At 37.1% G+C, this 27,382-nt stretch overlaps 1 protein-coding gene across 1 annotated transcript; it reads right to left on the minus strand.

Annotated features, from left to right (window-relative positions):
• On the minus strand, positions 1-27,382 carry LOC139746921 (lysosome membrane protein 2-like). The gene is made up of 11 exons (XM_071658605.1): positions 27,244-27,382; positions 22,109-22,200; positions 20,949-21,106; positions 17,370-17,511; positions 14,609-14,815; positions 12,370-12,638; positions 9,228-9,349; positions 5,750-5,868; positions 3,122-3,247; positions 1,699-1,761; positions 1-1,252 (listed from the first exon to the last, which is right to left on the minus strand). The coding sequence occupies exons 1-11, from the start codon at positions 27,263-27,265 to the stop codon at positions 1,010-1,012; spliced, it is 1,563 nt and encodes a 520-aa protein (XP_071514706.1). The 5' UTR covers positions 27,266-27,382; the 3' UTR covers positions 1-1,009.

Raw genomic sequence — 27,382 nt, forward strand, 5'->3', positions numbered from 1 at the left:
TGACAAAACTCGATACTTTAATAGCTGTATAAAAAATATCTACATCCTGTAAAATCCAAAATACAAATATCACAGCTTGATTACTGTGACACATATACCTAGAATGTACATAAAAATGTATAATGTCACTGAAAGTACATAGTAATATTTTCACCCTCATTTAGTTAATGACAAGGAATGTCTTGCAATAATATCTTAGGTAATGATTATTGGATTATATCTAGTATTAAAAATTATAATGTTTTAGTGTTTCCCTAACTGCATATCTTGTAATACTTTTCTCATGCAATGTTCTTTGATTCTTTTCAGTATGAAAATGATTATCATGTAGTGTTTCCCAGATTCTTTTCACCCCAATTTTTCAGGTACATCTTTAATAAAAATTAGGGAGTAAAATGGCTTAGGGTTAACATTAACCCCTATCTTATAAATTAGTTACTTCATAATTTTACATAATATATACAATACTAATGAATGTGATACTTCACATCAGCATGCATTTTCACAGAGCCATTTTGCGAGTAAAAAAAAGAACAGGACAGTCACACACGTATGAACACACCCAGAGTGGACTGATATGTGGTCACTTTCAATAAACAGTATAAAAATATCAAAGACAAATGTAAAAAATTATAAAGAATTATCTGTCACGTGAATTCATTTTTTTCTGAAGCTGAAACATTCTAGCATCAGTCGATACTATGCTAGGGTGTAAAGCTTGTGTGCTTTGTTGATATACAACTGGATAAGGCTGGGGATATAAATTAATAAAACCTGATTGTGAGCGATATGTTTTTAAAGTTGGATATGCATCTTGCAGATACACAGGGTATGGTGACCTCCAAGTAGCCCACTCAGGAACTCTGGAGCTTCTAGTGGGCATCCCAGGATGGATTCTATGGTTTACGTAAAAGTGATGAGGATATGGATAATAGCCAGACGAATAACCTCCAGGGTATTGACTATTCCTCCAAAACTGTTTGTTCAAGTGTGGGACTGTCCAAAGATGTCAGACATTGTCATTGTCAGGGTTGTCAGATACCATAGTATTAATATGACCAGTCAACTCAGGCTTGTGAATTGAATTCTGTGTATGATTATTCATTTTGCCTTCTCTATCATTTTTAGAATAGTTTGAGTTAAAGAACGGAATTGGCAAGTCAAAATATTCTGCCAACCATGAGACGCTCACACCCAAAACCAGCACTGCTCCAATGACAAAGAATGCAACAATCAAGCTGGATTTTGCCACCTGGGGAAAAAGGAAGATCAGCATTTCTATGTATTCTATTAACTTTACAAAAACAAGCTTCCATTCACACGACACAAAATTCTTACTCAATGTGTTTGGGCATATTTCAGTATGTTTTAATCTTGGTAACAAGTGCACTGCAAAATAAAACTACTTCTAAAAGAATATTTGAATGATATTGTAATAAAGATAATTAAACATTCACACTTCTATGTCTAGTGCTAAATAATTAGTATTAAAACTTTTTAAGAGCTATATATTATTCAAAATACTTATCTGCAATACATACTTTGCAAACATTAACATTTGCAAAATGAAACAGAGAGTATGCTCACCTAAAAAGTAGAGAAATTGACATAATAGTACAGGTTACAGTATAAACATGGCAAAATTATATTCCTTAGAAGTTCATGAACCATCTGAAATAAGCTGTCACAAAAACTTACCGTAGGAACGTTTTCAGCAAACTGTAGCAACTCAACGAGATCTTCTGGTAGCTCTGACACACCCTAGAAAAATATAGAAATCTATATTGTAGTTGATTATGACTTTTCTTCATCATCAAGACAAAATCATGAAAACATGCATGACAGCCATTACAACTTCTATACAGTTGTCACAACAAATTCTACACAAGCAGAGCATCTAGATGAGATTATGAAACTACCATTTTGACATCTCTTAATCGACCTCTCCCAGGAATACAAGTGGGTAGGAAGCAATGACAATTACCATATACAAGATGCCAAAATTCACAAGAGGAAAATGGAGAAAGAAAAATGGGAGGGAAACAGGTTCTCAAACCTGTTCCAGTGAAATGAAAACAAATGTCTCTCCATATTTGACCTTAAAGTGAAAGGACAAAGTGACAATCATGATTTGTGACATTCTGACTATATATGATTCTTAAATGTATCATAAAGCTATCTCTACAAATAAAGTCATGACCCAGAATGATTATTACACGTATCTGACTTTGACCTTAAAATCCAAGGTCACTGTGCCTTAAATATCATACAATCCATTTTCATGTGATACTTATATATTACAGTTTCAAAAACAATATCTTCATAAGTAAGGAGGTTATGGCTTGGGCAAAGAAATCTCATAAAATTATTTATTTGACCATGACCTTATAGTTCAAGGTCAGTTATGTAATTATGGTATGTAAAACTCAGGCTCTTAATGGTCTAAATTGTACTAAGTTTCATAAAGACACCTCCACAAAGGAAGTTAGAGTCCACATAAGGATTCCCTAGATGTCCCCTCGTGTGATGCACCTGAGTAATGTAACCAATAATATGGCATCTCTAAATCGTGTCCTAAAGTTCTTGAAGTGTGGTGTCTAAAAGAATTGTATCCTAAAGTATGGTCTCCCACGATATGAAGCCTTACAGTTTACTATACTACAGTATGGAGTCCTAAATTAGTCCAAATCTAAGGTGCCTTGGAATGTGGTATGCTAGAGGTTGGTGTCCCATACTAGACAACTTCTAAATGTGGCACCTCACATCGTGGTGCACCAGAGCATGATACCCGAGTCCATCTATCCCCAAAGTACAATGACCAAAAGTGTCCCTAGCATGTACCTCCAGATGTCCCTAGTTCTAGGAGATCTTGAATCTGACTACTGTGATAGAGAGAATACTGCCTATGTATTTCTTGTGTGTCACAGAAGGTGACTAAGAGGGGCAGGAGCTGATGGCTGGAAATCCTTCCCTGTTTTACTTTTCCAAAAGAAGTAACAGAGAAGGAAGCCAAGAGAGGATTTTTTCCTCCAAGGTTCTTGAGGCTACCTCATTAATGCAGTAAATGGCAAATATGTATGAAAAAAATGCATATTATACATAAGTAAGATGCTAAACTTACATCTTCAAACCACAACACAGGAAAGATGATCTCCCTGAGCCTGGCTGCTGGTTTGACTTCAGGGACATGTGGAACAGCTATGTTTATCTGTAGACGAGCTTGTGCTCTAAGCGGAGCACCAGTTCGCTGTGGATGAGATGTTTATCAATTAAAAAAATTTCTAGTACAAGCACTGGTTACATTTACAAATACCTTAATGCATTTTTTCAGTAAGTTTAAAAGATGAATAGTCACAAAGCAGACAGAAGGGATGGATGAAAGAGGTAAGGTCATTCCTGCAAAATGTTTTCCAATAAATCATATGCTCTGCTGTGGTACATCAATATTTCACTGCTGGTCTGTTAAGTTACCAAAGAATGCGTGACACTAAAATTTTTCTAAAGTTACTCCTTTAATTGATTACAAGAATTATGAGGAAGCATTTAATAGTTCATATTCAATCATGTTACCCATCAAAGAGCAAAGAGAACAATGGTAAATATTCACTATTCATTTGACTTATCATAACTCTCTGCCCATTTATCGAAAACGATAGATTTTACACTCATTTCCTTTGGATCTATTCTTCCATCTCCACCTCCAGTATGCTGACATCTACTAAAATTCATATTATTCAAGCATTTTCTTTTACCTAAAGCTGAATTCTTTACTCTGACAGATGAAGTTTGAAGAACACCTTCTAAGTTGTCTTGTTAAGCAGTTAATTTCTATCCACTAATAGGTATTTTGGTCTTTTGCTAAGGGCATCCCTAACAACTTCTGTCGCTCTACCTTTCCTTCACTTTTCCATTCTGATGGTACTATAGTTGTCTCTCCCATCAACAAAGCAACTCTCTTTGGTTCCCGTTTCTCCTCTAACTCCACCTTAGATGACTCTAACATTCCTTAACCCCCTGATGCTTCTCTTACTAATCCTATGCCTCTTCCCATAATCTCTTTTCAGACTGTCCAAGAAGCTCCTTTTTCTCTGGACACAAGCAAGGCTTACAGTTCTGATGGCATTCATCCCCGAATACTGAAAGTATGCCTTTAAACTTGCTCATTTGTTCTGTTTCTGCTTAAAAACCAAATTTCTTCTTGGAAATGCTCTGATACATCCCATCCCTAAGAAGGATGACCATTCTAACCCCTCTTAACTATCATCCTATTTCTTTGACATCTACCATTTCCCAAGTCTTTGAATCTCTCCTCTACTCCCATATCCTTAAACACCTCAAAAATCACATTTTCTCTCTGATCACCAGTATGGCTTTCTAAGGTGAGATCCACTGGTGATATTCTTTCCTATCTTACTAAAGTCTGGTCATCATCCCTGAAAGATTTTGGGGAGTCATATGTAGTTGTCCTTGACATATCTAAGGCTTTTGTGACAGGGTGTGGCACCCGGGTCTCATCTCTAAGCTCCCCTCATTTGGCTCCTCCCCCTCACTTTGCTCCTTCATATCTATCTTCCTCTCTGGCCAATCTATCTCTGTGGTTGTTGATGGATCAGCCATCCCCCCCTTTTCTCCATCAACAGCAGTGTTCCTTAAAGCTCTGTCATGTCCCCAACACTTTTTCTCCTTTTTTTCAACGATTTCCTCTCCTCCACAAATAATTCAATGCCCTCATATGCTGATGACTCAAAACTGCATTCATCCACATCCTTCAATTCTGCTCTCCCTTCTCTCACTCAATCTGCATCTCATCTTGACACAGCTTAATCTCAGACTTGGACTGGATATCTCAGTGGGGGAGACAAAATCTTGTTAAGTTTAATACCTCCAAGACCCAATTTCTACCCATCTCTCCATCGAAACTCCACACAACTCCTATCTCTCTTTTGACAGTTCTGTAATTCCACCTCTTGACTCAAAAACATACTTGGTATTACTGTAACATCCACTCTTCTTGGAAACCCAACATTACAGGAATAGCCAAGTCTGCCTCTAAGAAACTGGGTGTCCTGTTTAGATGTCAAAACTTCTTCTCTTCTGAACAGTTGCTCCATTTACACAAAGGACTGATTTGTCCTTCTAGGAAGTACAGCTCTTACATCTGGGGTGGATCTAACTCTGTATCCTTACCTGACAGAGTCAAGTTGAAATCGATCAGACTTATAAACTGCCCCAAGCTAACTCCAAACTTGACCCCTTGCCCAACACCACAATGTTGGTTCACTGTCCCTCTTTTATAGGTACTACTTTGGTTTTTGCTCCCAAGAGCTGGCTGCTTGTGTGCCCCCACCACTAGCTTCACCAAGCAACACTCAGCAAGCCCCTGTGTTGCATGTTTATTGTGCAGCAATCAGCAACTCAAGGGTGGGCCATTTTGATACCTGCTTCTTTCTCTACATGTTGAAGCTTTGAAACTCTCTACCTTCTCATGTCTTTCCCAATAACTATGACCAGGCACATTTCAAAAGCAGGTCTCTCACAATCTCAAAAATTCGCAAATACTTTCCCTTGTCGTTTCTTTTTCTGCTTCATAATGCTCTTTAATTCAATTAAGGCCCAGCCTTGATGTGGACTTTTATCTGTGACTGGAGCCTTCAACATGAAAAAAAAAAAAGGTTAACAAAAAAATCTTGTAATTAAATTCATGTTACAAAAAATAATAGGTTCACATAAAATGTGAATGTTATCTCACCGGGGATAGATCAATGTACAATGCGTGTTTCTCTGCATCAGGTGAAAGACCTTCAACTGCAGTTAAGAATTTTGGATCAGCCTGATAGAAATGTGGCCAGGACACAATTGAGGGAGAGCCTGAAAAGAAAGGTATGGTGTAATGAATAGGCAACAATGGCTATAATAATTATTAAACCATATATAATGATAAACCATAAGTATAAGGGGAGGAGATACATCACACAAGTGATGGACAGATGCATTGAGTACACTGTTGGGGCTTGATGTATTTCATACAAGGATTCATGGGTAATGACTCTACAAGTGCATTAGAATTTAGAATACATGTGTGAACTGAGGGGCTGCATAAATAAATAGAAAATGAGACAGAAATAACAAAGATGTATATTCATATTAAGATAAGGGAAAAAAATATGCAAAAAAATCTAATGTTCCTTATCCCTATTACATATGGATTAATTTAAATATATGAAATAATCATGACAATTTTGCAACCTATCTGACCCCATTCTAAACCCAAAATTACTAATTTCACTCTAAAATGTTTGAAAAATCATCTAAACCATGAACAAAACCGTAAAGTTTCCAGAGGAGTAAATGATAAGATCCACTGCTACAAAGAGCTGTATAAAAAGAAAAAGGGGCATTCAAAACTGCTATCTTTGGATATATTTTCTTAAGAAATGTTCACCAGAAGCAAAATAACTAAAGATAATGAGTGGTCTTCTGCTAACAAAAGTGCCAGCAGCAGAAAATGGTGAGTAACAGGGTAATGCAAATGGTCCTACTTCCTCTTCCTCTCTTAACTCCCCTGCTTCTTCCTACAAAACCTTCTCATACACTGACAAACTCAATCTCTCACACATTGTGAAAATATCATCATCATGATTTCTATTTATGTACCTCTCATTTTTAGTATCAGAATCACCATATTCTAGTATCATAATACATATATATATATATATATATATATATATATATATATATATATATATATATCACACACCCCTGCCGCAAACCTACATTCACTGAGAACCAATCACTTTCCTCTCTTCCTACACATACACATGCCTTACATCCTCGATAAAAACTTTTCACTGCTTCTAACAACTTGCCTCCCACACCATATATTCTTAATACCTTCCACAGAGCATCTCTATCAACTCTATCATATGCCTTCTCCAGATCTATAAATGCTACATACAAATCCATTTGCTTTTCTAAGTATTTCTCACATACATTCTTCAAAGCAAACACCTGATCCACACATCCTCTACCACTTCTGAAACCACACTGCTCTTCCCCAATCTGATGCTCTGTACATGCCTTCACCCTCTCAATCAATACCCTCCCATATAATTTACCAGGAATACTCAACAAACTTTTTTTTTTTCCGCTGTCTCCCGCGTTTGCGAGGTAGCGCAAGGAAACAGACGAAAGAAATGGCCCAACCCACCCCCATACACATGTATATACATACGTCCACACACGCAAATATACATACCTACACAGCTTTCCATGGTTTACCCCAGACGCTTTACATGCCTTGATTCGATCCACTGACAGCACGTCAACCCCGGTATACCACATCGCTCCAATTCACTCTATTCCTTGCCCTCCTTTCACCCTCCTGCATGTTCAGGCCCTGATCACACAAAATCTTTTTCACTCCATCTTTCCACCTCCAATTTGGTCTCCCTCTTCTCCTCGTTCCCTCCACCTCCGACACATATATCCTCTTGGTCAATCTTTCCTCACTCATTCTCTCCATGTGCCCAAACCATTTCAAAACACCCTCTTCTGCTCTCTCAACCACGCTTTTTTTATTTCCACACATCTCTCTTACCCTTACGTTATTTACTCAATCAAACCACCTCACACCACACATTGTCCTCAAACATCTCATTTCCAGCACATCCATCCTCCTGCGCACAACTCTATCCACAGTCCACGCCTCGCAACCGTACAACATTGTTGGAACCACTATTCCTTCAAATATACCCATTTTTGCTTTTCGAGATAATGTTCTCGACTTCCACACATTCTTCAAGGCTCCCAGAATTTTCGCCCCCTCTCCCACCCTATGATCCACTTCCGCTTCCATGGTTCCATCCGCTGCCAGATCCACTCCCAGATATCTAAAACACTTCACTTCCTCCAGTTTTTCTCCATTCAAACTCACCTCCCAATTGACTTGACCCTCAACCCTACTGTACCTAATAACCTTGCTCTTATTCACATTTACTCTTAACTTTCTTCTTTCACACACTTTACCAAACTCAGTCACCAGCTTCTGCAGTTTCTCACATGAATCAGCCACCAGCGCTGTATCATCAGCGAACAACAACTGACTCACTTCCCAAGCTCTCTCATCCCCAACAGACTTCATACTTGCCCCTCTTTCCAAAACTCTTGCATTCACCTCCCTAACAAGGTACAGTAGGGTTGAGGGTCAAGTCAATTGGGAGGTAAATTTGAATGGAGCAAAACTGGAGGAAGTAAAGTGTTTTAGATATCTGGGAGTGGATCTGGCAGCGGAAGTGGATCATAGGGTGGGGGAGGAGCCGAAAATTCTGGGAGCCTTGAAGAATGTGTGGAAGTCGAGAACATTATCTCGAAAAGCAAAAATGGGTATATTTGAAGGAATAGTGGTTCCAACAATGTTGTACGGTTGCGAGGCGTGGACTGTGGATAGAGTTGTGCGCAGGAGGATGGATGTGCTGGAAATGAGATGTTTGAGGACAATGTGTGGTGTGAGGTGGTTTGATCGAGTAAGTAACGTAAGGGTAAGAGAGATGTGTGGAAATAAAAAGAGCGTGGTTGAGAGAGCAGAAGAGGGTGTTTTGAAATGGTTTGGGCACATGGAGAGAATGAGTGAGGAAAGATTGACCAAGAGGATATATGTGTCGGAGGTGGAGGGAACGAGGAGAAGAGGGAGACCAAATTGGAGGTGGAAAGATGGAGTGAAAAGGATTTTGTGTGATCGGGGCCTGAACATGCAGGAGGGTGAAAGGAGGGCAAGGAATAGAGTGAATTGGAGCGATGTGGTATACAGGGGTTGACGTGCTGTCAGTGGATTGAATCAAGGCATGTGAAGCGTCCGGGGTAAACCATGGAAAGCTGTGTAGGTATGTATATTTGCGTGTGTGGACGTGTGTATGTACATGTGTATGGGGAGGGTTGGGCCATTTCTTTCGTCTGTTTCCTTGCGCTACCTCGCAAACGCGGGAGACAGCGACAAAGTATAAAAAAAAAAAAAAAAAAAAAAAAAAAAAATATATATATCCCTGGGGATACAAAAGAAAGAATACTTCCCACTTATTCCCTGTGTGTCATAGAAGGTGACTTAAAGGAGAGGGAGCAAATGAGGCCTTCTTCATTTAGTCTTATGGGGTATGCCAAACAGATATGAAAGACGGAAATTTTTTTTCCTACTGATCATCTAAAATAACTATACAATATGATTTAGGTCTTACCAAATTTGCAGGAACTAATGTTGAAGACACCTCCCCCTATGCAAGGAGGTCCTCCCACACAATAGCACTCGTTTTCTGGTTTAACTGATACATTAGCAAAGACATCAGCTGGAGGAGAAAACCTGCAAAACAAGACAAAAAATTTTAGACTACATTTTGCACTAGCTAGACTCGAGCTTGGAAAAATGTGAGAAAGGAGGAAGCTAAGTGTTAACGTAAATTAAATTAAGGTTACAAGCTTGGTTAGAGTGTGAGTGTGAATGGAGAGAAAATGGAGGTATTAGAGAGTTTCAGTATACATGGCAGCAACTATAGGAGCTGAAGTGAGCCAAAGCAGAACTATGGGAACTGAGGAATGTATGTAAAGCGAGGTCACTGTCTTTGAGGGCAAAGACGGATATGTCTGGTGGTATAACAATCCCACCATTGCTGTATGGTTGTGAGATGTATGTTCTAAATACAAAAGAATGGAAGAAGTTGGACAGTAAGGAATTATCATGTGAGAGCTGAAAAGGGTGTGGTTAAATGGTTTGGCCATATGGTGAGGATGAATGAACAGAGACTGATTACAAAATAAATGTGTCAGAAAAAGAGCATTTAGTGTGTGTGTGTGTGTGTGTGTTTTTTTTTTTTTTTGGGGGGGGGTGAGAAAGAGATTGAAGTATGTAGTGAAAGGGGTTCATGTTATCATAGAAGAGGGTGAGAGGAATGCATTGGATACTGCAAATTAGATCGATCTGTTATACAAGGGGCAAAGTGCTGTCAATGGACTAAATCAGGACAAACATAGTGGTCAGGGGAAACCATGGAAATGTCAATGGGGCTTGGTTGTCGATAAAATGCTCTGGTTTCAGTGCATTACATATGAAAGCAATGTGAATGAGAAGGCATTCTTCACGTGCTCCTAACACTATCTCACCAAGCAGGAAATGGCAAATAAGCATGAAAAAATTCAACTAATTGCTTTTCATCCCTAAGGACAGGGATGCAATAACACTTCCCATATATATATCCATGTAGTAAAAGAAGACTTAATCCTCACCTCTTGTATTATAACTCTACACCCAGAAACACAGGAAGGAACCAAGTGAGGTTTTTTTTCCATAAATACAGTCTAGGATTACTGAGAGAACAGGGGCAGAGAGGGTGGTACATCTGATAAAGAATAATATAAAGTTGTACTGTGTTAAACAATACAAGTTCAAAAGAAGAGTGAAGAGAGAAGTGCATTTCAGAGGTAGCTGAGCAGTTAGCATTCCTGACTATAATGTATTCATGGGCAACCCAGGGTTGAGCACATAGGTTCGAATCCTGGTTGCAGCATTCAGTCCACAGTCAACCAAGCTGTTCATCCACCCCTAGGGGTTGATCAATAAAATGGGTACCTGGCTCAGGCCAGGGTATATGTGTACATAGCATTAATGGGATGGCCTTGATCAGGGCCTCAGCTCCCCGTGCCATCTCTGATAACATTAAAAAAGTGCTTTTGCAGTTATACAGGGGAATAAATTTGAGCAGTGGTACACAGCTGGTGATGTGCTGTCATTAGGCTGAATCAGGGCACATGAAGTGGTCAGGGGAAACCAGGGAATAGTCTGTGGGGCTTGGCTGTGGATGGTGGTTTCTAGTTTTGGTGCATTAAACATGAAAGCTAAAGTAAAGTGTTAATGTGAGAAAATGAGGTGGTTGTTCTGTTCCCAGTACTACCTTGCTGAGATGACAAAGCTCAGACAAAGATGAAAAAAAATATATTGATATAACTCCTCACAAGAAAGCACAAGTATGAATTGATTGAATAAAAAGTTTAGTGCAAGAAAGAAAATGAGTATTTAATTGAGGAGAGGAATGAAAGTGAGCTGTAGTGTATTAGTATGTGAGTGAAAGGGGTTAGTAGCTGAAAACAAAAGATCATATATGGAAAGAAGGGAGTAAGCAACAGGAAAGAACCTTAATGGAGAGATAAGGAAGTTGCTTCATTCCAGAGTATTGCAATGGATCTGTTACAGACGAAGCTGTTCATTAAAGAACATTGAAAAGAAGAACCAAAAGATAGAAATTTAGAAAGCAAAGATTAATGCCATATCCTGACACAAACTTTAGAGCAAAGATTAATGCCAGATCTTAACACACACATTGGAGATGTAGAGGGAAACAACAAAAGATTCATCAAATTCCCTGAGTAAAGAAAACCAGAGATAAGTGAGAAAAGAGAGATCATCAGCAGAATCTTGCATCAAGAAAGCTATACAGATGAAAGAAAGGAATGGGATTCTTAGTGTTCATGAAAGAGTTAAGGACACAACAAAAGCGAGCAATGGGACAGCTGGAAGGGTTAGAGCAGCCTTCTGTCTATGGGATAGGTTGCACCACGGCATGCCTTTAAGATACAGGAAAAGTTTAGCATTTCTGATAGAAGTAGGGAAGCATGGACTGGAGCTAGGTCAGGGGCTCACTCCCTTTGGACTCAAGGAGGTATGCAACTGGGCTGTTCAGCTTTCCCACTTGAAGATGAAAAAGTACTTGGAAGACTGAGCAAGGAAAATGCTGAAGGGATGGATTCAGTGGGAGATGGGGATGAGGATCGAATGCAGAATCATCCAAAGTAAAATTAATGGAGAGTAAGATACCAAAAAGTCTAGCTTTATCATTTGAAGTATTATGTACAACCATTTGAGTGAGTTGTGATACTAAGCACTGAATGACAGAAAGCTTCAGTAACAGGATGAGTGGGAAAAACAAGGGAATATATGTTTTGGATGTAACAGCAGCATGGGGAAGTGATAGACCTAGGAGATGGAAGGATGGAGTGAAAGAGGTTTTTGGAAATTGAGGCCTGAACATTTGGTAGGACAAGAGGTGTGTACAGGACAAAATTAACTGAAATACAGTGGTATATGCTGTGTGAAGTGATGTCAGTGGTCTGAGCCAAGAACCAGTGGTCAAGGTAAGCCATGGAGTAGTCTGTGGACCTTGGCTGTGGATGATAGTCTTTCATTTCTGTTTACTTTAAAAGGAAGCTAAAAACTGGTTATATGCACATGAGGTTACTGTTTATCTGTTAGTGATGCTACATTACAGAAAGTGAGAAGGGCAATTAGGTAAGAAAAAAAAAAAAATCATGCACAGATAATAACCACTTTACCTCATACTTTTCACACCATCTTCCTCAACATAATGCCAAAACACAAGTGGTACTGAGCGGCACAAATTTTCGTTGAACATGAAAAGTATACTATCTCTTTTCACATCTGGTGGGAAGGAGGATCCATCAGTTCCTTGTATCTTATTACATTCATCTGTTTTCCAGAAAGCAAGTTCTCTTTCATGATTGAAAGTGTCAATAGTTGTATATTTAGTAATATCATTTACTCCAGTGAATACATTAAACAGGCCATCAGTGGATCCATTTTTCTGAAAATAAAGAACACGTATGATACAACACACTGACAAAATTGATGTAAAATAGGTTTAGAATCTGCTTTTTTTTCTATCAACTGACAACAAACTAAGCAGATGAATCAACAGCTTTAGAATCTCCTTGCACACACTTAAGAAAAGTCTATGAACAACTGATCACAATTCTTTCTATCTCTATCTATCTATCATTAAATCTGCTACACAAATAATTCAATACAGTGAACCAGTCAATAAAGCCTCTCACAGTACTAATGTACATTCTTGACTTGTATCTAGAGTAATGAAATGAAATATGAACTTCCACTTAATGAAATCCTTATTTCTTCATTTTGTACAACAATTTTAATTAATCATGTAGAACAAAGATTTTCATCCATTCGCCTTTCTGAAGATTTTACCACTATCCTTCTTCTGTCTTATTCCTTTACCTGATTCTCCTAATTTCAACTCAACTATATACATTATATATCTTTACCAATCTTATTCTCTATAATTTCAACTAAACTATATACATTATATATCTTTACCAATCTTATTCTCTACTTATCCTTGGCTTTCACATCCTTACATCAAACATAAGAAAAGATTCCTTCATGAAGGATTCTTGCATACTGCACTCACAATTTCTTACATTCATGAAAGCATTCATTGATAATATGTGCATCTATAATTTTCTCCTAGACATTACCATCCTCTCACTTTCAACTTTTCCATTCTCATCACTGAATGTTACTCCATATATCTATCTACAGTTTCTAGTTCTTCACCAATGAAGCTGATGTAACAATGAAATATCTAGTCCCATTCAAAAACTGAGATTTTACTTTTTCCTCCTACAAACATTAAAGCAACCTACCATTCAATCTAGCTCCTCTGATCTAGTTGTATAAAATAACTGTGGTACCTTCCTTTCAGTCTCCCCATGATTTAGTGATATGCCATTAGTTCTCTTAATGTATCACTAGAGGGGGATATTTCAGGACTCCCCATGCTTGTGGTTAAGCAGTGAGTAAAAAGACATCTTCAGTGAGGTTATATCACTGCAGTATAATCTCATCACAAAACTCACTCCAAAGGAGTCCTGGGGTTATATAATACAAATATAATACATGGATGGGGTACCAACATGAAAAAGGTGGAGTAATAATTGTGTACTTCTGAATCATTGTCATGTCAAACTCATGTAATGACTGGCCAAATTTCCTACTTGGTCATCTGTTCATCACATGATCAACTATTAAATTCTATTCTCACTTCTTTATCTTTTAAGGTAATTTTCTGTTTATGAACAGCCTTTGCTACAGAGTGGACCCTATGATATTAATAAATCACAGGCCTTTGACCAAACCAGCTAGTACTCTCTCTCTGTGAATGGTATGTTCCCCGTAACACTCCAGACATATCTATCAGGAAACTCACGAAAAAGTGAAAACTCATAAACCAAATTCATTCTTACGGAAAGAAGCTAGAATCATCCTACACAAAGATATAGCTAGAAATCCTATCAAACATAAATTATGACACCAATATCTTTCATAAAGATTCTTATCTTCCTTCATATTGGAAACTGTCTCACCTAACACATGTGACCTCATACCGTTCACTCCATTCCACTACCTCTTAACTTGATCATATACCTGATAACTAGTTCCCCCTTCTAAAAAATGTCCACAACTCAAGCGTCCTTATTCATCCCTCCTACCTCATTATACTTCTCCTCATCAATACTAATCCCCATATCTTTTAACTGGCTGCAAATGTTCTGAGGCCACATGTTCCTTTTTCCAAATCAATTTGCAAAACTAAGTTTCCTAGCTTCAGGTCTGCAAGCTGAGAGTATGCATTTGGAAAACCAAACACTTAAGGTAGTTGTACTACAGAAAACAAGGAATGAATAGCTCTGGTGTTCAGCAGACTGCATATGTAAATCTTTTATTAAAGTACAATCAGTTTAAATTACTTACATCTATGAAAAATCCAAATTTATCGTATGGTAGGCGCTTGTCAGGAGGAATGATGTCCTTTGCTATTTTGAGAAGTGGATCATCATAGCCCCACATAAATTCACCAACAGTATGAGAGACAAAAGGTTTTTCTTTCAATACCTCCAGCATTGAGGATAAGGCTAATTTAGCCAATCTTGCAGCAAATCTCCATTGAGACACTGCAGCCTGAAATTTCAAAATAATTTCAATAACCAGATAACATTTTTTCAGATTCTGATACATTTTACTCACTCCCTACTTTCCATATGCAGTACTGTTACCATTTTTGTGTGATCATCACTATTTTTTGCTGCTTTCAGTTCCCATTATTCAAATTATCATTTAACTTTTTAATCATTCTCAACATCAAGATGGCTTTAATACACTGTATCCCATAATACATTATACATATTCAATATCTACAATTAAACAACCCAAAATTGGTTTGCACAAAACATTTTCATATCTCTTGAGTATCTGTAAATTAGTGAATTATATCATAAGTAACTATAGATGCAAAGAAGGCAGAGAAAAAAGCTAACACAGGACAATAAGCACAGATGAAGTGCACTTTATCCTTTTGAACTTCCCTGTAATTATGGAGGAACCTGCATGTCAATGTAATTCAGGACCAGAAACAAATCTCCCTATCTTATCTTATGGATGGACCCACAGTAATCATTCAATCTACAAATCACATCATTCTTATATGGATGGACCCACAGTAATCATTCAATCTACAAATCACATCATTTTTATTCTATTTTTATTCATAATTTTGCTTTGTCGCTGTCTCCTGCGGTTGCGAGGTAGCGCAAGGAAACAGACGAAAGAAATGGCCCAACCCACCCACATACACATGTATATACATACACGTCGACACATGCAAATATACATACCTATACATCTCAATGTACACATATCTATACACACAGAGACATATACATATAAACACATGTACATAATTCATACTGTCTGCCCTTATTTATTCCCGTCGCCACCTCACCACACATGGAATAACATCCCCCTCCCCCCTCAAGTGTGCAAGGTAGCGCTAGGAAAAGACAACAAAGGCCCCATTCGTTCACTCAGTCTCTAGCTGTCATGTAATAATGCCCGAAACCACAGCTCCCTTTCCACATCCAGACCCCACAGAACTTTCCATGGTTTACCCCAGACGCTTCACATGCCCTGATTCAATCTATTGACAGCACGTCAACCCCGGTATACCACATCGATCCAATTCACTCTATTCCTTGCCCGCCTTTCACCCTCCTGCACGTTCAGGCCCCGATCACTCAAAATCTTTTTCACTCCATCTTTCCACCTCCACTTTGGTCTCCCACTTCTCCTCGTTCCCTCCACCTCCGACACATATATCCTCTTGGTCAATCTTTCCTTACTCATTCTCTCCACGAAACCAAACCATTTCAAAACACCCTCTTCTGCTCTCTCAACCACACTCTTTCTATAACCACACATCTCTGTTACCCATTCATTACTTACTCGGTCAAACCACCTCACACCACACATTGTCCTCAAACATCTCATTTCCAGCACATCCACCCTCCTCCGCACAACTCTATCTATAGCCCATGCCTCGGAACCATATAACATTGTCGGAACCACTATTCCTTCAAACATACCCATTATGCTCTTATTCACATTTACCCTCAGATTTCTTCTTTCACACACTTTACCAAACTCAGTCACCAACTTCTGCAGTTTCTCACCCGAATCAGCCACCAGTGCTATATCATCAGCGAACAACAACTGACGCACTTCCCAAGCCCTCTCATCCACAAAAGACCGCATACTTGCCCCTCTCTCCAAAACTCTTGCATTCACCTCCCTAACAACCCCATCCATAAAAACAAATTAAACAATCATGGAGACATCACGCACCCCTGCAACAAACCAACATTCACTGAGAACCAATCACTTTCCTCTCTTCCTACTCGTACACATGCCTTACATCCTCGATAAAAACTTTTCACTGCTTCCAGCAACTTGCCTCCCAGACCATATACTCTTAATACCTTCCACAGAGCATCTCTATCAACTCTTATCATATGCCTTCTCCAGATCCATAAATGCTACATACAAATCCATTTGTTTTTCTGAGTATAATAAATATAATAAATATTGTAAATGGTTCCAAGTGAAGGATGGTTTGCAGCAGGGGTGTATGATATCAACAAGGTTGTTAATTTGTTTATGGATAGGATGGTGAAGGAGGTAAATGCAAGAGTCTTTGAGAGAGGGGTGAATATGCAGTCTGTAGGGGATGAAAGGGCCTGAGGAGTAAGTCAGCTGTTTGCTGATGATACAGCACTGGTGGCAGATTTGAATGCAAAACTGCAGAAATTCCACTAATCCTCCTTGCACATAAATTTATACAACACAAAGTAATTGAAGATAACAGATTCTAAACTTTCCTCAGTGAAAGAAAATATCTTGAATGTATACACATTAATTCAAGCTGTTAATGGAATGAAACCGGGAATGTGAAGTGGTTTGAGGAAGCCATGGAAAGGTCTTTTGGCCCTGACTGTGGATAGGGGGGGGCTATGATTTCATTGCATCACACGACAACTAGAGAATGGATGTACATGAATAAGACATTTCTCCATTTGGTCCTGGTGCTACCTTGCTAACGTGGAAATGGTGAATAAACATGAAAAAAGTAAACATATTAAAGACTGCTGCAAGAACATTTAAAGAAGACCCAGATACTAACCACCATGGGAATATTAAGGGTTGTGATGACATCATCCTCATCTCCAACTGATCTCTCAACTTCAAAGAAATAATGCTTCTGTGTCTCATATGATACGGTGCCATTGTCATGAAACAATACATTCACCTTTTCCCAGTGTTCTCTGAAAAATACATAAATGTGAGATACACTTATCATGAATATTATGCAATCAAGTCAATCCTCAATTATCTAGAAAGGAAAAATCCAGTAAGTATTTTTCAAGTAGGGGGTAGTGATGCTGTTTCCTGTGGGGAGGGGTAGTGCCAGGAATGGGTGAAGGCAAGCAAATATGAATATGTACACACACACACACACACACACACACACATATATATATATATATATATATATATATATATATATATATATATATATATATATATATATATTTCTTTTCTTTTTCTTTCAAACTATTCGCCATTTCCCGCGTTAGCGAGGTAGCGTTAAGAACAGAGGACTGGGCCTTGGAGGGAATATCCTCACCTGGCCCCCTTCTCTGTTCCTTGTTTTGGAAAATTAAAAAAAAAAACGAGAGGGGAAGATTTCCAGCCCCCCGCTCCCTCCCCTTTTAGTCGCCTTCTACAACACGCAGGGAATACGTGGGAAGTATTCTTTCTCCCCTATCCCAAGGGATATATATATATATATATATATATATATACGTAGGTATATGTGTATATGAGTAGATGGAGCATTATTCATGTTTCCTGGTGCTACCTCACTGACACAGAAAATGGCTATCAAGTATGATAAGAATAAAAATAATGAAATTATAATGTGTATACTACAAATTATACTTCATGATTAGAAAGTGTTTTTCCAAATATGTGCCTCTTTCACAATAAATACCATTCTACTACATAAACTCTAATCTATGTCAATAACTGTAACCACTTCACCTTATGTGAGTTTCTAGTACCCATAAAAATCCACACTCTCTTTGTAATCGTAATTTCAGAAAAAGATAAGGATGTAAGGGAGTACAGTCAAGGTGTTTTGCAAATGACACTAGATTAAGTAAAAGAAAGTGAACAAAAGACCAAGAAAAATGAAAAAAAAATCTTGAAATTATCAACAAATGAGAAGAAAACCTAACAGAATCAACTGAGAAAAGTTTGACCAAAAATTCAGAGAAATCATAAATGACATTTCAGTGCCTTCCCACAAGGGTCCTGCAAGGAAAGGAATAGAGAAAACAAAATGTAAAAAACTTTGGAGTTATACATGAAAAATCTGAATTCAAGAATCACACTAATATAGTGCTTTCGCACTAATAATGAGAGGTATGGTAATAAGAACTTTCCCAACAAAAGACATAATAATGAAAATATTCATAATATATATATCTCCAGGGTTGAGGAGAAAGAAATCCAACTCTGTATTCCCTGCATATCACAGAAGGCGACTAAAGGGGGTGTGAGCAAGGAGCTGGAATCCTACCCTCCTCCTCGTATTTCAATAACTAAAAGAAGGAACAGAAGAAGCAGCCAAGCAAGGATTGATCCTCCTCCTCAAAGGCTCAAGCTGGGGTTTCTATCTGTGTGTGGATATAACCAATATGAGAAGAAAGGAAAGACAGGTTGTAAGTTTGATGAAAGAAACCTAAACGTTCTGACATTTAGTGAAACAAAGCTTAAGGGCAAAGAGGAAGAATGGTTTGGAAATGTCTTCAAAGTAAAGTCAGTGGTTAGTAAGAGGACAAGAGCTATGGAAGAAGTAGCACTACTAAAACAGGAGCTGTGCAACTGTGTGAGAGAGTGTAAGGAATTAATTCTAAAACTGATGAGGAATTCTAAACTGATGAGGGTAAAGTTGATATCAAGAAATGGGTGTTTATTATATCTCAGAAAAATGCAGACTATATTATTACCAATATCATTATTATCATTATCATTATTATTATTATCATCATCATTATTACTATCATTATTATCATTAATATTACTGTTAGTACTGTTATGAAACTTTCAGGCCAAAAGAAGAAAGTTCATGGGAAAAAAGTGCTTTAGGAGCAGCTGTGTAAATGAGTCAGCAGTTTTGATGCATGAGACGGTACTAATGATGAGTGATTTAAATGCAAAGGTGAGTAATGTGGCAGGTAAGGGTATAATTGGAGACCATGGGGTATTCAGCACTATGAAGAGAAATTGCACAAAGCTTGTGGAGTTGTATGCTGAAAAAGATTGGTGATTTGGGAATACCTGGTTTAAAATGTGGGACAAGCACAAGCATTTGTTCGTGAGAAGGAAAAAGGGTCGACAGGCATTATTAGATTACATGTTAATTGACAGGCGAGAAAAAGAGTTTCCAAAGGAAACAGGTGTATACAATATGGACAGACAGATAGTAGGAGAAAGACTTCTGAAGGTAAATGTGAGTTGGGGTGTGTGAACATATGTAAACTTTAGAAAGAATAGGATGTTTTGGAAAGAGGTTAATAATAAGCTAAAAACAAGAGAACAAATAGGAAAACTGGTAAAAAGGGCAATGGAGGAAGTGGTAACAGGTAATGACGAAGTGAGGAGATGGAGCAAGATTTTGGACTGTTGACTGCATTTGACAAGAGGATGGCAGATATAGGGAGTTTAGGTCATGGTGGTATATGAAGTGAGAGAGTCATGGAGAGTCTGGTGCAGAAAGGAGTTGAAAGCCTTAAGTAGGATGAAATGTAAAATGAAGGGAGAGGATCTTATTGCAGTTGAATTTACTAAACAAGGGGGTGACTGTATGTTGAATGGTTAGTTTAGTTAAGATTTTCATTGTTATCTATGCATCATGGTGAGGTGCCTGATGATGAGTGGAATGCATACATAGAGCCACTGTACAAAGGCAAGGGGGATAAAGATGAGTGTTCAAACAACAGAGGTATAAGTCTGTTGAGTGTAACTAGAGTTTATGCTTCAAAACCTTACTACAATATCAGGACTACTATACCTTCAAACATGCCTATCCTTGCCCTCACAGATAGCGAACTCTCTTTCCATACATTCTTCAATGCTGTCTAAGACTCACTTCAACTCTTACATGGTTTAATTTGCTGCCAACACCACTCCCAGGTATCTAAAGCACTTCACTTCCTTCAAGTTCAAAAAGCTATTTGATGGTAAGGAAAGTTCAGGAGATGGGACCCCATGATTGCAGAATTCTCTCCCCATACTGTGCAAACAGATGATTATGTCTAAAAAACACAAATCTATACAAACTTAACTCGTAACATTTCTTATTATCTCATTAGGAATATGCACACAAATACTCCTGACTGATAAATTTCAATGTATGACATCTGAATGCATCATTTGTCCAAACCAAACTGAAAAAAAGTTTGTGAGTGTCTAACCAGTTTCTTTTCATTTGTCCATTACTTTTACGCAAAAGACTTACTTGCACATAATGAACTCTACATGATTCAAATCATATTCTTTGAGCATTCAAATATATACACATGTGGTTGTAATACAATGTAAGATGATTCAACTTCTGAGAAATTCAATAAATTAGTTGTAATCTCTGGACAAAAAACTTGTTAATAGCTATCAAAATATATCATAGTCTACAAACCTGTAGCAGTAAGGTCCAACTTCCTGTAAAACTGGTTTATCTCCAGAAAGGAATTCTTCTTGATTTGTAACATTGAAAAAGTAGATGCAAAGGTGTGGCACAACTGGAGGGTTCTTCCACTTTTGGTATACTTCTGTTCCATTGCGAAGGACAAGTTCCTACAGAGGAAGAATTACTATTCCTTCTATTTTGTAATATAAAACAACAACATATAACAATATATAACAACAATACAGTCACCCCCTTTTTTAATAAATTCCACTGCAATACCATCCAAACCCGCTGCCTTGCCGGCTTTCATCTTCCGCAAAGCTTTTACTACCTCTTCTCTGTTTACCAAATAATTTTCCCTAACCCTCTAACTTTGCACACCACCTCGACCAAAACACCCTATATCTGCCACTCTATCATCAAACACATTCAACCAACCTTCAAAATACTCACTCCATCTTCTCACATCACCACCCACATACACATGTATATACATATACGTCCACAGACGCACATATACATACCTATCCATCTCAACGTATACATATATATGCACACACAGACATATACATATATACACATGTACATAATTCATAGTCTGCCCTTATTCATTCCCGTCGCCACCCTGGCACACATGAAATGAAACCCCCCTCCCCCGCATGAGCACAAAGTAGCACTAGGAAAAGACAACAAAGGCCACATTCGTTTACACTCAGTCTCTAGCTGTCATGTATAATGCACCATAACCACAGCTTCTTTTCCACATCGACCCCACGAAACTTTCCATGGTCTACCCCAGACGCTTCACATGCCCTGGTTCAATCCACTGACAGCACATCGACCCCGGTATACCACATCATTCAAATTCACTCTATTTCTTGCATGCCTTTCATTCATATCCCTCCATATTTACAATGCAGAGTAACAAAGTATCAGTCATACAGCTAAAAAAAATTCATGTTAATATTACTGTTTACATAAGGTCTTAGTACAAACTTATGAAATATAATACTAAGTCTTTGCTTAAGCACATGTTCAAGTTGGTTACCAACAAACACCAAATGCAGTAAAAAAAGTATGCCATTTGCACAAGTAAAGGGAGAGTACTTTGGATTTTTTAAGGTATACTAAGACTGATGTGATGATATTAAAAAAACAGAGTTACATACCTGATATATAAAAGAATTCACAAAAGGATCAAACAACTGTACAACAATGCCACCTAGGATTAGCAGGAGTAGCCCCAACACCCCAAGACAGCCTGGAAAGAAATCAGTTTTGACTAAATGAGACTTTTTCTGTAACTTTACTAATGCTAACTACTGCTCATGGACTTCAGCCTTGCTGATTTGTATATCCTGAGGGCCAAACAAAGGGTAATGGATGATCAACTAAACACGTGAGATTTCATTACTACCACACAACTGGCTACCTCAAGCTCAAACTATCAGTACCCAAGGGCAGAACCTAAAATAAAGGCCACATCCAAGCTCAGTTTCATTAAGTTTTGACACAAAATAGAGTAAAAAAAATACCCAAAATGTGAGCTGGACAGTTACCACAATTTGCATGGTTTATATTTACCAAATTATAAAGAAATTGGAATCCAAATAAAACAGTTTAAGAGGCAAAAAAAGTCAATACGTTAAGAATGTTCAACCACTACTTGTGCTGTTTATAATATACTATGCTACTGACTACAATGTAAAGTAAGAATTAATATACAGTGCTTATAACATTTCTTCAGTACTTAATGAACTCCTTTTTGGAGGTAAAAACAAGCAAGAACACACAACGATAAAAATGAGGTGAATGTGTTTGATGATCAAGAACTTTTGCGTAGTGAACGCAAAATTGTTCAAATCATCAAATTCTCTCCCTCGTCTGTTCCTCTGGCAAATATCTACATATGAATAATAACATAGTTTTACTCAGTAAAATAAAGACAGCTCTCATTCTGGAATCTACATCTTAAAAATGGCTCCATGACTTCAGTAATTAGAAAAAAAAATTATCTCTGGCCTAGACTTTCAATGGGGCAGCAGGAAAAGGTATCCTTCAAGGGAGATATGAGGAGTTTCCTTTATCATTAAAATAAGTGAATTTATTACATATATCTCCAACAGCCTGACTGACCAACAGCAACAAAGCAGATTAGCCTCAATGAAAGCTTTGGAAAGAAACAACCTTAGAAATAAACATAATAAAGTGTAAATTTTTCTAATAGATTTTCTTTTACATAATTACACTTTTCAATCTAATTTTCATTCTGTAAAAAAAAAGAAAATGACACTGAGAGAATATAATGATAACATCTGAAGAAAAAACAACCAACAAACTACTGACATAAACCACACAATCCTCAAGTAAAACAAGAAGTCTTTATGATGTCAACAACTGCCTCAGCAATCTGAAATTTGCTTTAAGGTAGTTCTAAACAAAATATCTGAACTTCTGCCATAAAAAATACTAAGAACAATGATAACAGCAAATTTACACAAGTGACATGACTTACTTCCTCTTTTTATCAAAGCTTCAGCTTTTTATAATCATTTGTTGTTGATATACATTCCTTCAGTCTTCCTAATAAATATGAAATTGTATTCATAAGCCAAATGATTAAACAACCTTGTCAGCCTAAAGGACATTCTACCAAAAACATAAGGAACATAAACATTCAACTGCTGGTTTTTAAAATACCAGTACATATTATATGTGCCACTTGTGTAACACAGGCTCACACTATACAAAACCCAACCCCTATTAAAAAAATATTAAGAAACTTAACATCAATTACTGGGAACCTTAAAGCTGATCACAGAAAACTGACATATCTTCAGGAACACAAAGGTCTAAAAGAACTTACACTAATCAACTGATATAGGAAACTAACACTTCTAGTCTTGGGTAGCGAAAATGAAATATTTGGGAACATTTATTTTACTAACATAAGAGTTTTGTAACTAAACTAATATTCTAAAACAATTCCAGAAACATTAGGCATAACTAATCCAAGACTGATTAATCAGTTAATGCAACCGAAGTCTTCCTTTCTAACTTAAAAAATCTACATCTTTTTAGGTTTTCATAAAAAGTACTCAACCTTACAACTTCAAAGATAATCCTATAACAATGACAAAAATCACTTTTATTTTCAGTAAACAAAAGCTTTTTGAGCAATTAAATGTTAAATCAAATTGCCACTGTGAAAGAGCACACTTTAGTGATCTTCCCTAAATTAAACTCATAAGAACATTCAGTGCTTAAATGTCCAATAAACATTTATTTGACATTTATTTTATTTCCCTGATATACAATAAATAACTAAATTTGTTTTTAAGATATTACAGTTATAATTCTTAATCTATTTAATTTGGCTTCATTGTCCTTTCATTTGAATAATACCTAGGGCTTTCCTAACACAGTAATTTTTCTGATTACTTTTGTTATCCCAAACTACAGAATTAGAAATTATAATATCTGACATACGATATGGTGTAAAAGGCATACAATGATTAAACACAGGTGTCGAAGTTAAATGCATAGCATTTTTCGCTGGTATCTTTTCTTTGGGTAAAACGGCTAACCCTGCTGGACCTGAAACTTACCAGAACTGCATATAATACTGTTTGAATACAAATAAAGTTTGCTGATAGCAGTTCATACACCATATTTCATGTGACTACAATGTCTATCAAGGTTACCTATACATGGGTTAATGCCTTTGAAGTTGATTACATAAATTCACTTAATAATGCATCAAACCATTACATAAATGAGATTTTTGTGTTGCACTTCACACTATCTCAGCAATATAATCTCACCAGAAATCATTCTTTCTCTAAGGTAGGGTAAAAACCTATTTCACTTGTTTCTTTGATGTTTTCTCTTTGTTCTACAAAGGCCTTTCATTTCATGATAGAACCTATCTTTCTCTTCTCTTAAATAACAACCGTTTTCAGAAGCATAAGGATATTTCTGTCTCCTCAGAAGGTAACTTTCAATATTAGTCAAAATATACCAATGACAATGTTGCTTTCTTTGGTCTATTAAACTGGCTACATGTGTTGGAAAAAAGACAACAAAACAAAGTGGCCAAAATTATCAGAGCCTACATGCAATTACCTCTCTTCTATAACATCAAAATAATGTATATTTACTTTGCAGGGGAAGTTAGGTGAGGTTTTCTAAAGTTCTAAAGATTACTTAGGTGGTTCCCTTACATTCTCTCCACAATATCCTTAATCATTATAGCCTTTCCCACTATCACTATACCACGGCATAAAAAAAGTAAAGCTCTAAATCACCGCAAATAAGAATATGGAGTTCGCTTACATGTATTTCTTAGAAATAAAAAAAAAAAAAAATGCAATCCCTTATGTTTTCCCTACTTGTCCTGTGAACAACATGGGTTACAAAAAAAAAATGTTAATCACGCAATATGCCCATCTGGTATTATTATCAGCTCAGCTACATCATCACTTTAGACACGAAAATTTTGCCCTGCAGTGCAAAAGTATTGCTCTGAGAACACAATAGGAGTTTCAATGTATTACAAGGAACACTGAATATCACTCGATGATAAATACCGGTAGGATAATATGGTACTTCATCATTTAACCATCGATCAAAACTACCTTTGGATATTGAATGACATGTGTTGTTATTAGTTTCAAAATGCAATAACTCCTAGAGCAAGATATGATGCATTATATCTTACAAAATGCTGTAAAAGGAACTGGGAAGCATTGAAAGTTTAATATCAATAAAAACGTGGGTTTAATAGAAGAAATAACGGGGGAAAAACAGTTGGAAAAAATCGGGAGAGCCTCTGAAAACCTCATCTAACCTCCCAATGTAACCAATGTAAAATACACCATTAAATTGGTCCTCCCCTGCAGGGGATGGCATGGAATGGCTGCTCGTGGGGAGGTTGAGCGGTGGCGCAACTTGCCTCTGTTTGTCGTCTGTTTGTTGTCATCTGGGAGGAGCGCGATGCTATATTAAAACACTGAACATACTAGGAAGGCTTTCACGCGCACTTTTGATTTTTATAGGAAAACTTTCACGTTTACTTCTGATCTTTATTGAAACTTACAACCTTCACAATTGCTGCCTTATTCAATATAACAGAATGCGCTACAATTCACTGAATAACGCTCCGCAATTCTTATTCTCTAAACCACCAATGCTGAACAAAATCATTAACTAAATAAACATACTTGATACGAGAGTAAACTGAAAAATTAACAAACCTGAGGAAACCTGACATAACCTACCATGAACCTCGGATTTAGTTTTCAATATTCTAGTAGAATTGTATCAGACACATCCGAGGAATGTCAACAAACAGACGACACACCAAGCAGCCATTCACCTTTCCATATTCCCATCTCTCCAGAAGCAGTCATTCACCTACACTTAAGAGTTACTCTAGACTTATAAAGACGTAACCTAATTACCCATGAAAAGTTACTTTAAGGATTCCGACTTTTAACTCTCAGTGCAAACTCAAGCTGGCGGATAGAAACCACACTTATATATATGTGTGTATATATATATATATATATATATATATATATATATATATATATATATATATATATATATATATATATATACATATATATATATATATATATATATAATGTGTGCGTGTGTGTGTGTGTGTGTGTGTGTGTAAGCAGAATATTTTCTCTAATACACCGTTTTATAAAGACCAATGCACATCTAACACTCATGCGTTCTGTAAGTTTTTTCGGTTTTCCTCAACAAACGTTTGTTTGGCTTCATCAGATAAAGTGTGAATTAAATGTAATATATTCATTTTAACTTTATTCTTGAAACGTATAGTGTGTTTCAAGAACACAGTGAAAATGAATATAGGACATTTCAGTTCACCCTTACCTGATGGATTAAAACGATTGGAGGAAAATCGGTTAAATGTACATAAAGCTTGTGTTAAATATGCTTTGGTCTTTAACAAGCAGTAAAACAGTAAATGAAGTTTTTGTGCATTATTTATGCTTCAAATCTACCTGACAAGTTTTAAACTACATGGTTAAAAGAACCATGATAACACCTGGTTCTACATACGTGAAGCCTTAATCTCATATTTTTCATCATACTTCCTTGGGATTTCGTAGGCTACGAAAATTCGGTTTAAGATACACAAGGCCTGGCATCGCGGGCGATTTACCTTTCGAGTCTCATCGGTAAACACTGTTCAACCTTACCCCATAACCGCACTCGACCATGTTTTGAGGTTCTTTTTTGACATAGACACATGTTTTCAGTATATTACCTGCACAGATCAATTTACGCATCTTGAATGTACGTCTTATCACTAAAAAAAAAAATCACAATACTAAAACAATCGTGTACACCATCCTCCCAACTCAAGCTCCGGACTCACACTGAGGCTGAGCGAGATGTGAAGCGAC

This window comes from Panulirus ornatus, chromosome 66 (genome assembly GCF_036320965.1).
Source record: "Panulirus ornatus isolate Po-2019 chromosome 66, ASM3632096v1, whole genome shotgun sequence".
NCBI classification, from domain to species: Eukaryota; Metazoa; Arthropoda; class Malacostraca; order Decapoda; family Palinuridae; genus Panulirus; species Panulirus ornatus.

Excerpts from the sequence above, each read along its gene's own strand:
- LOC139746921 (XM_071658605.1), bottom strand. The coding sequence starts at position 27,265 with ATGCGTAAATTGATCTGTGCAG. Across the intron at positions 9,350-12,369 it reads GATGGTGTGAAAAGTATGAG|GTTTTCTCCTCCAGCTGATG; the intron begins GTAAAGTGGTTA and ends CTTGTTTTGCAG. Across the intron at positions 1,253-1,698 it reads TTGCTGAAAACGTTCCTACG|GTGGCAAAATCCAGCTTGAT; the intron begins GTAAGTTTTTGT and ends CTTTTTCCCCAG.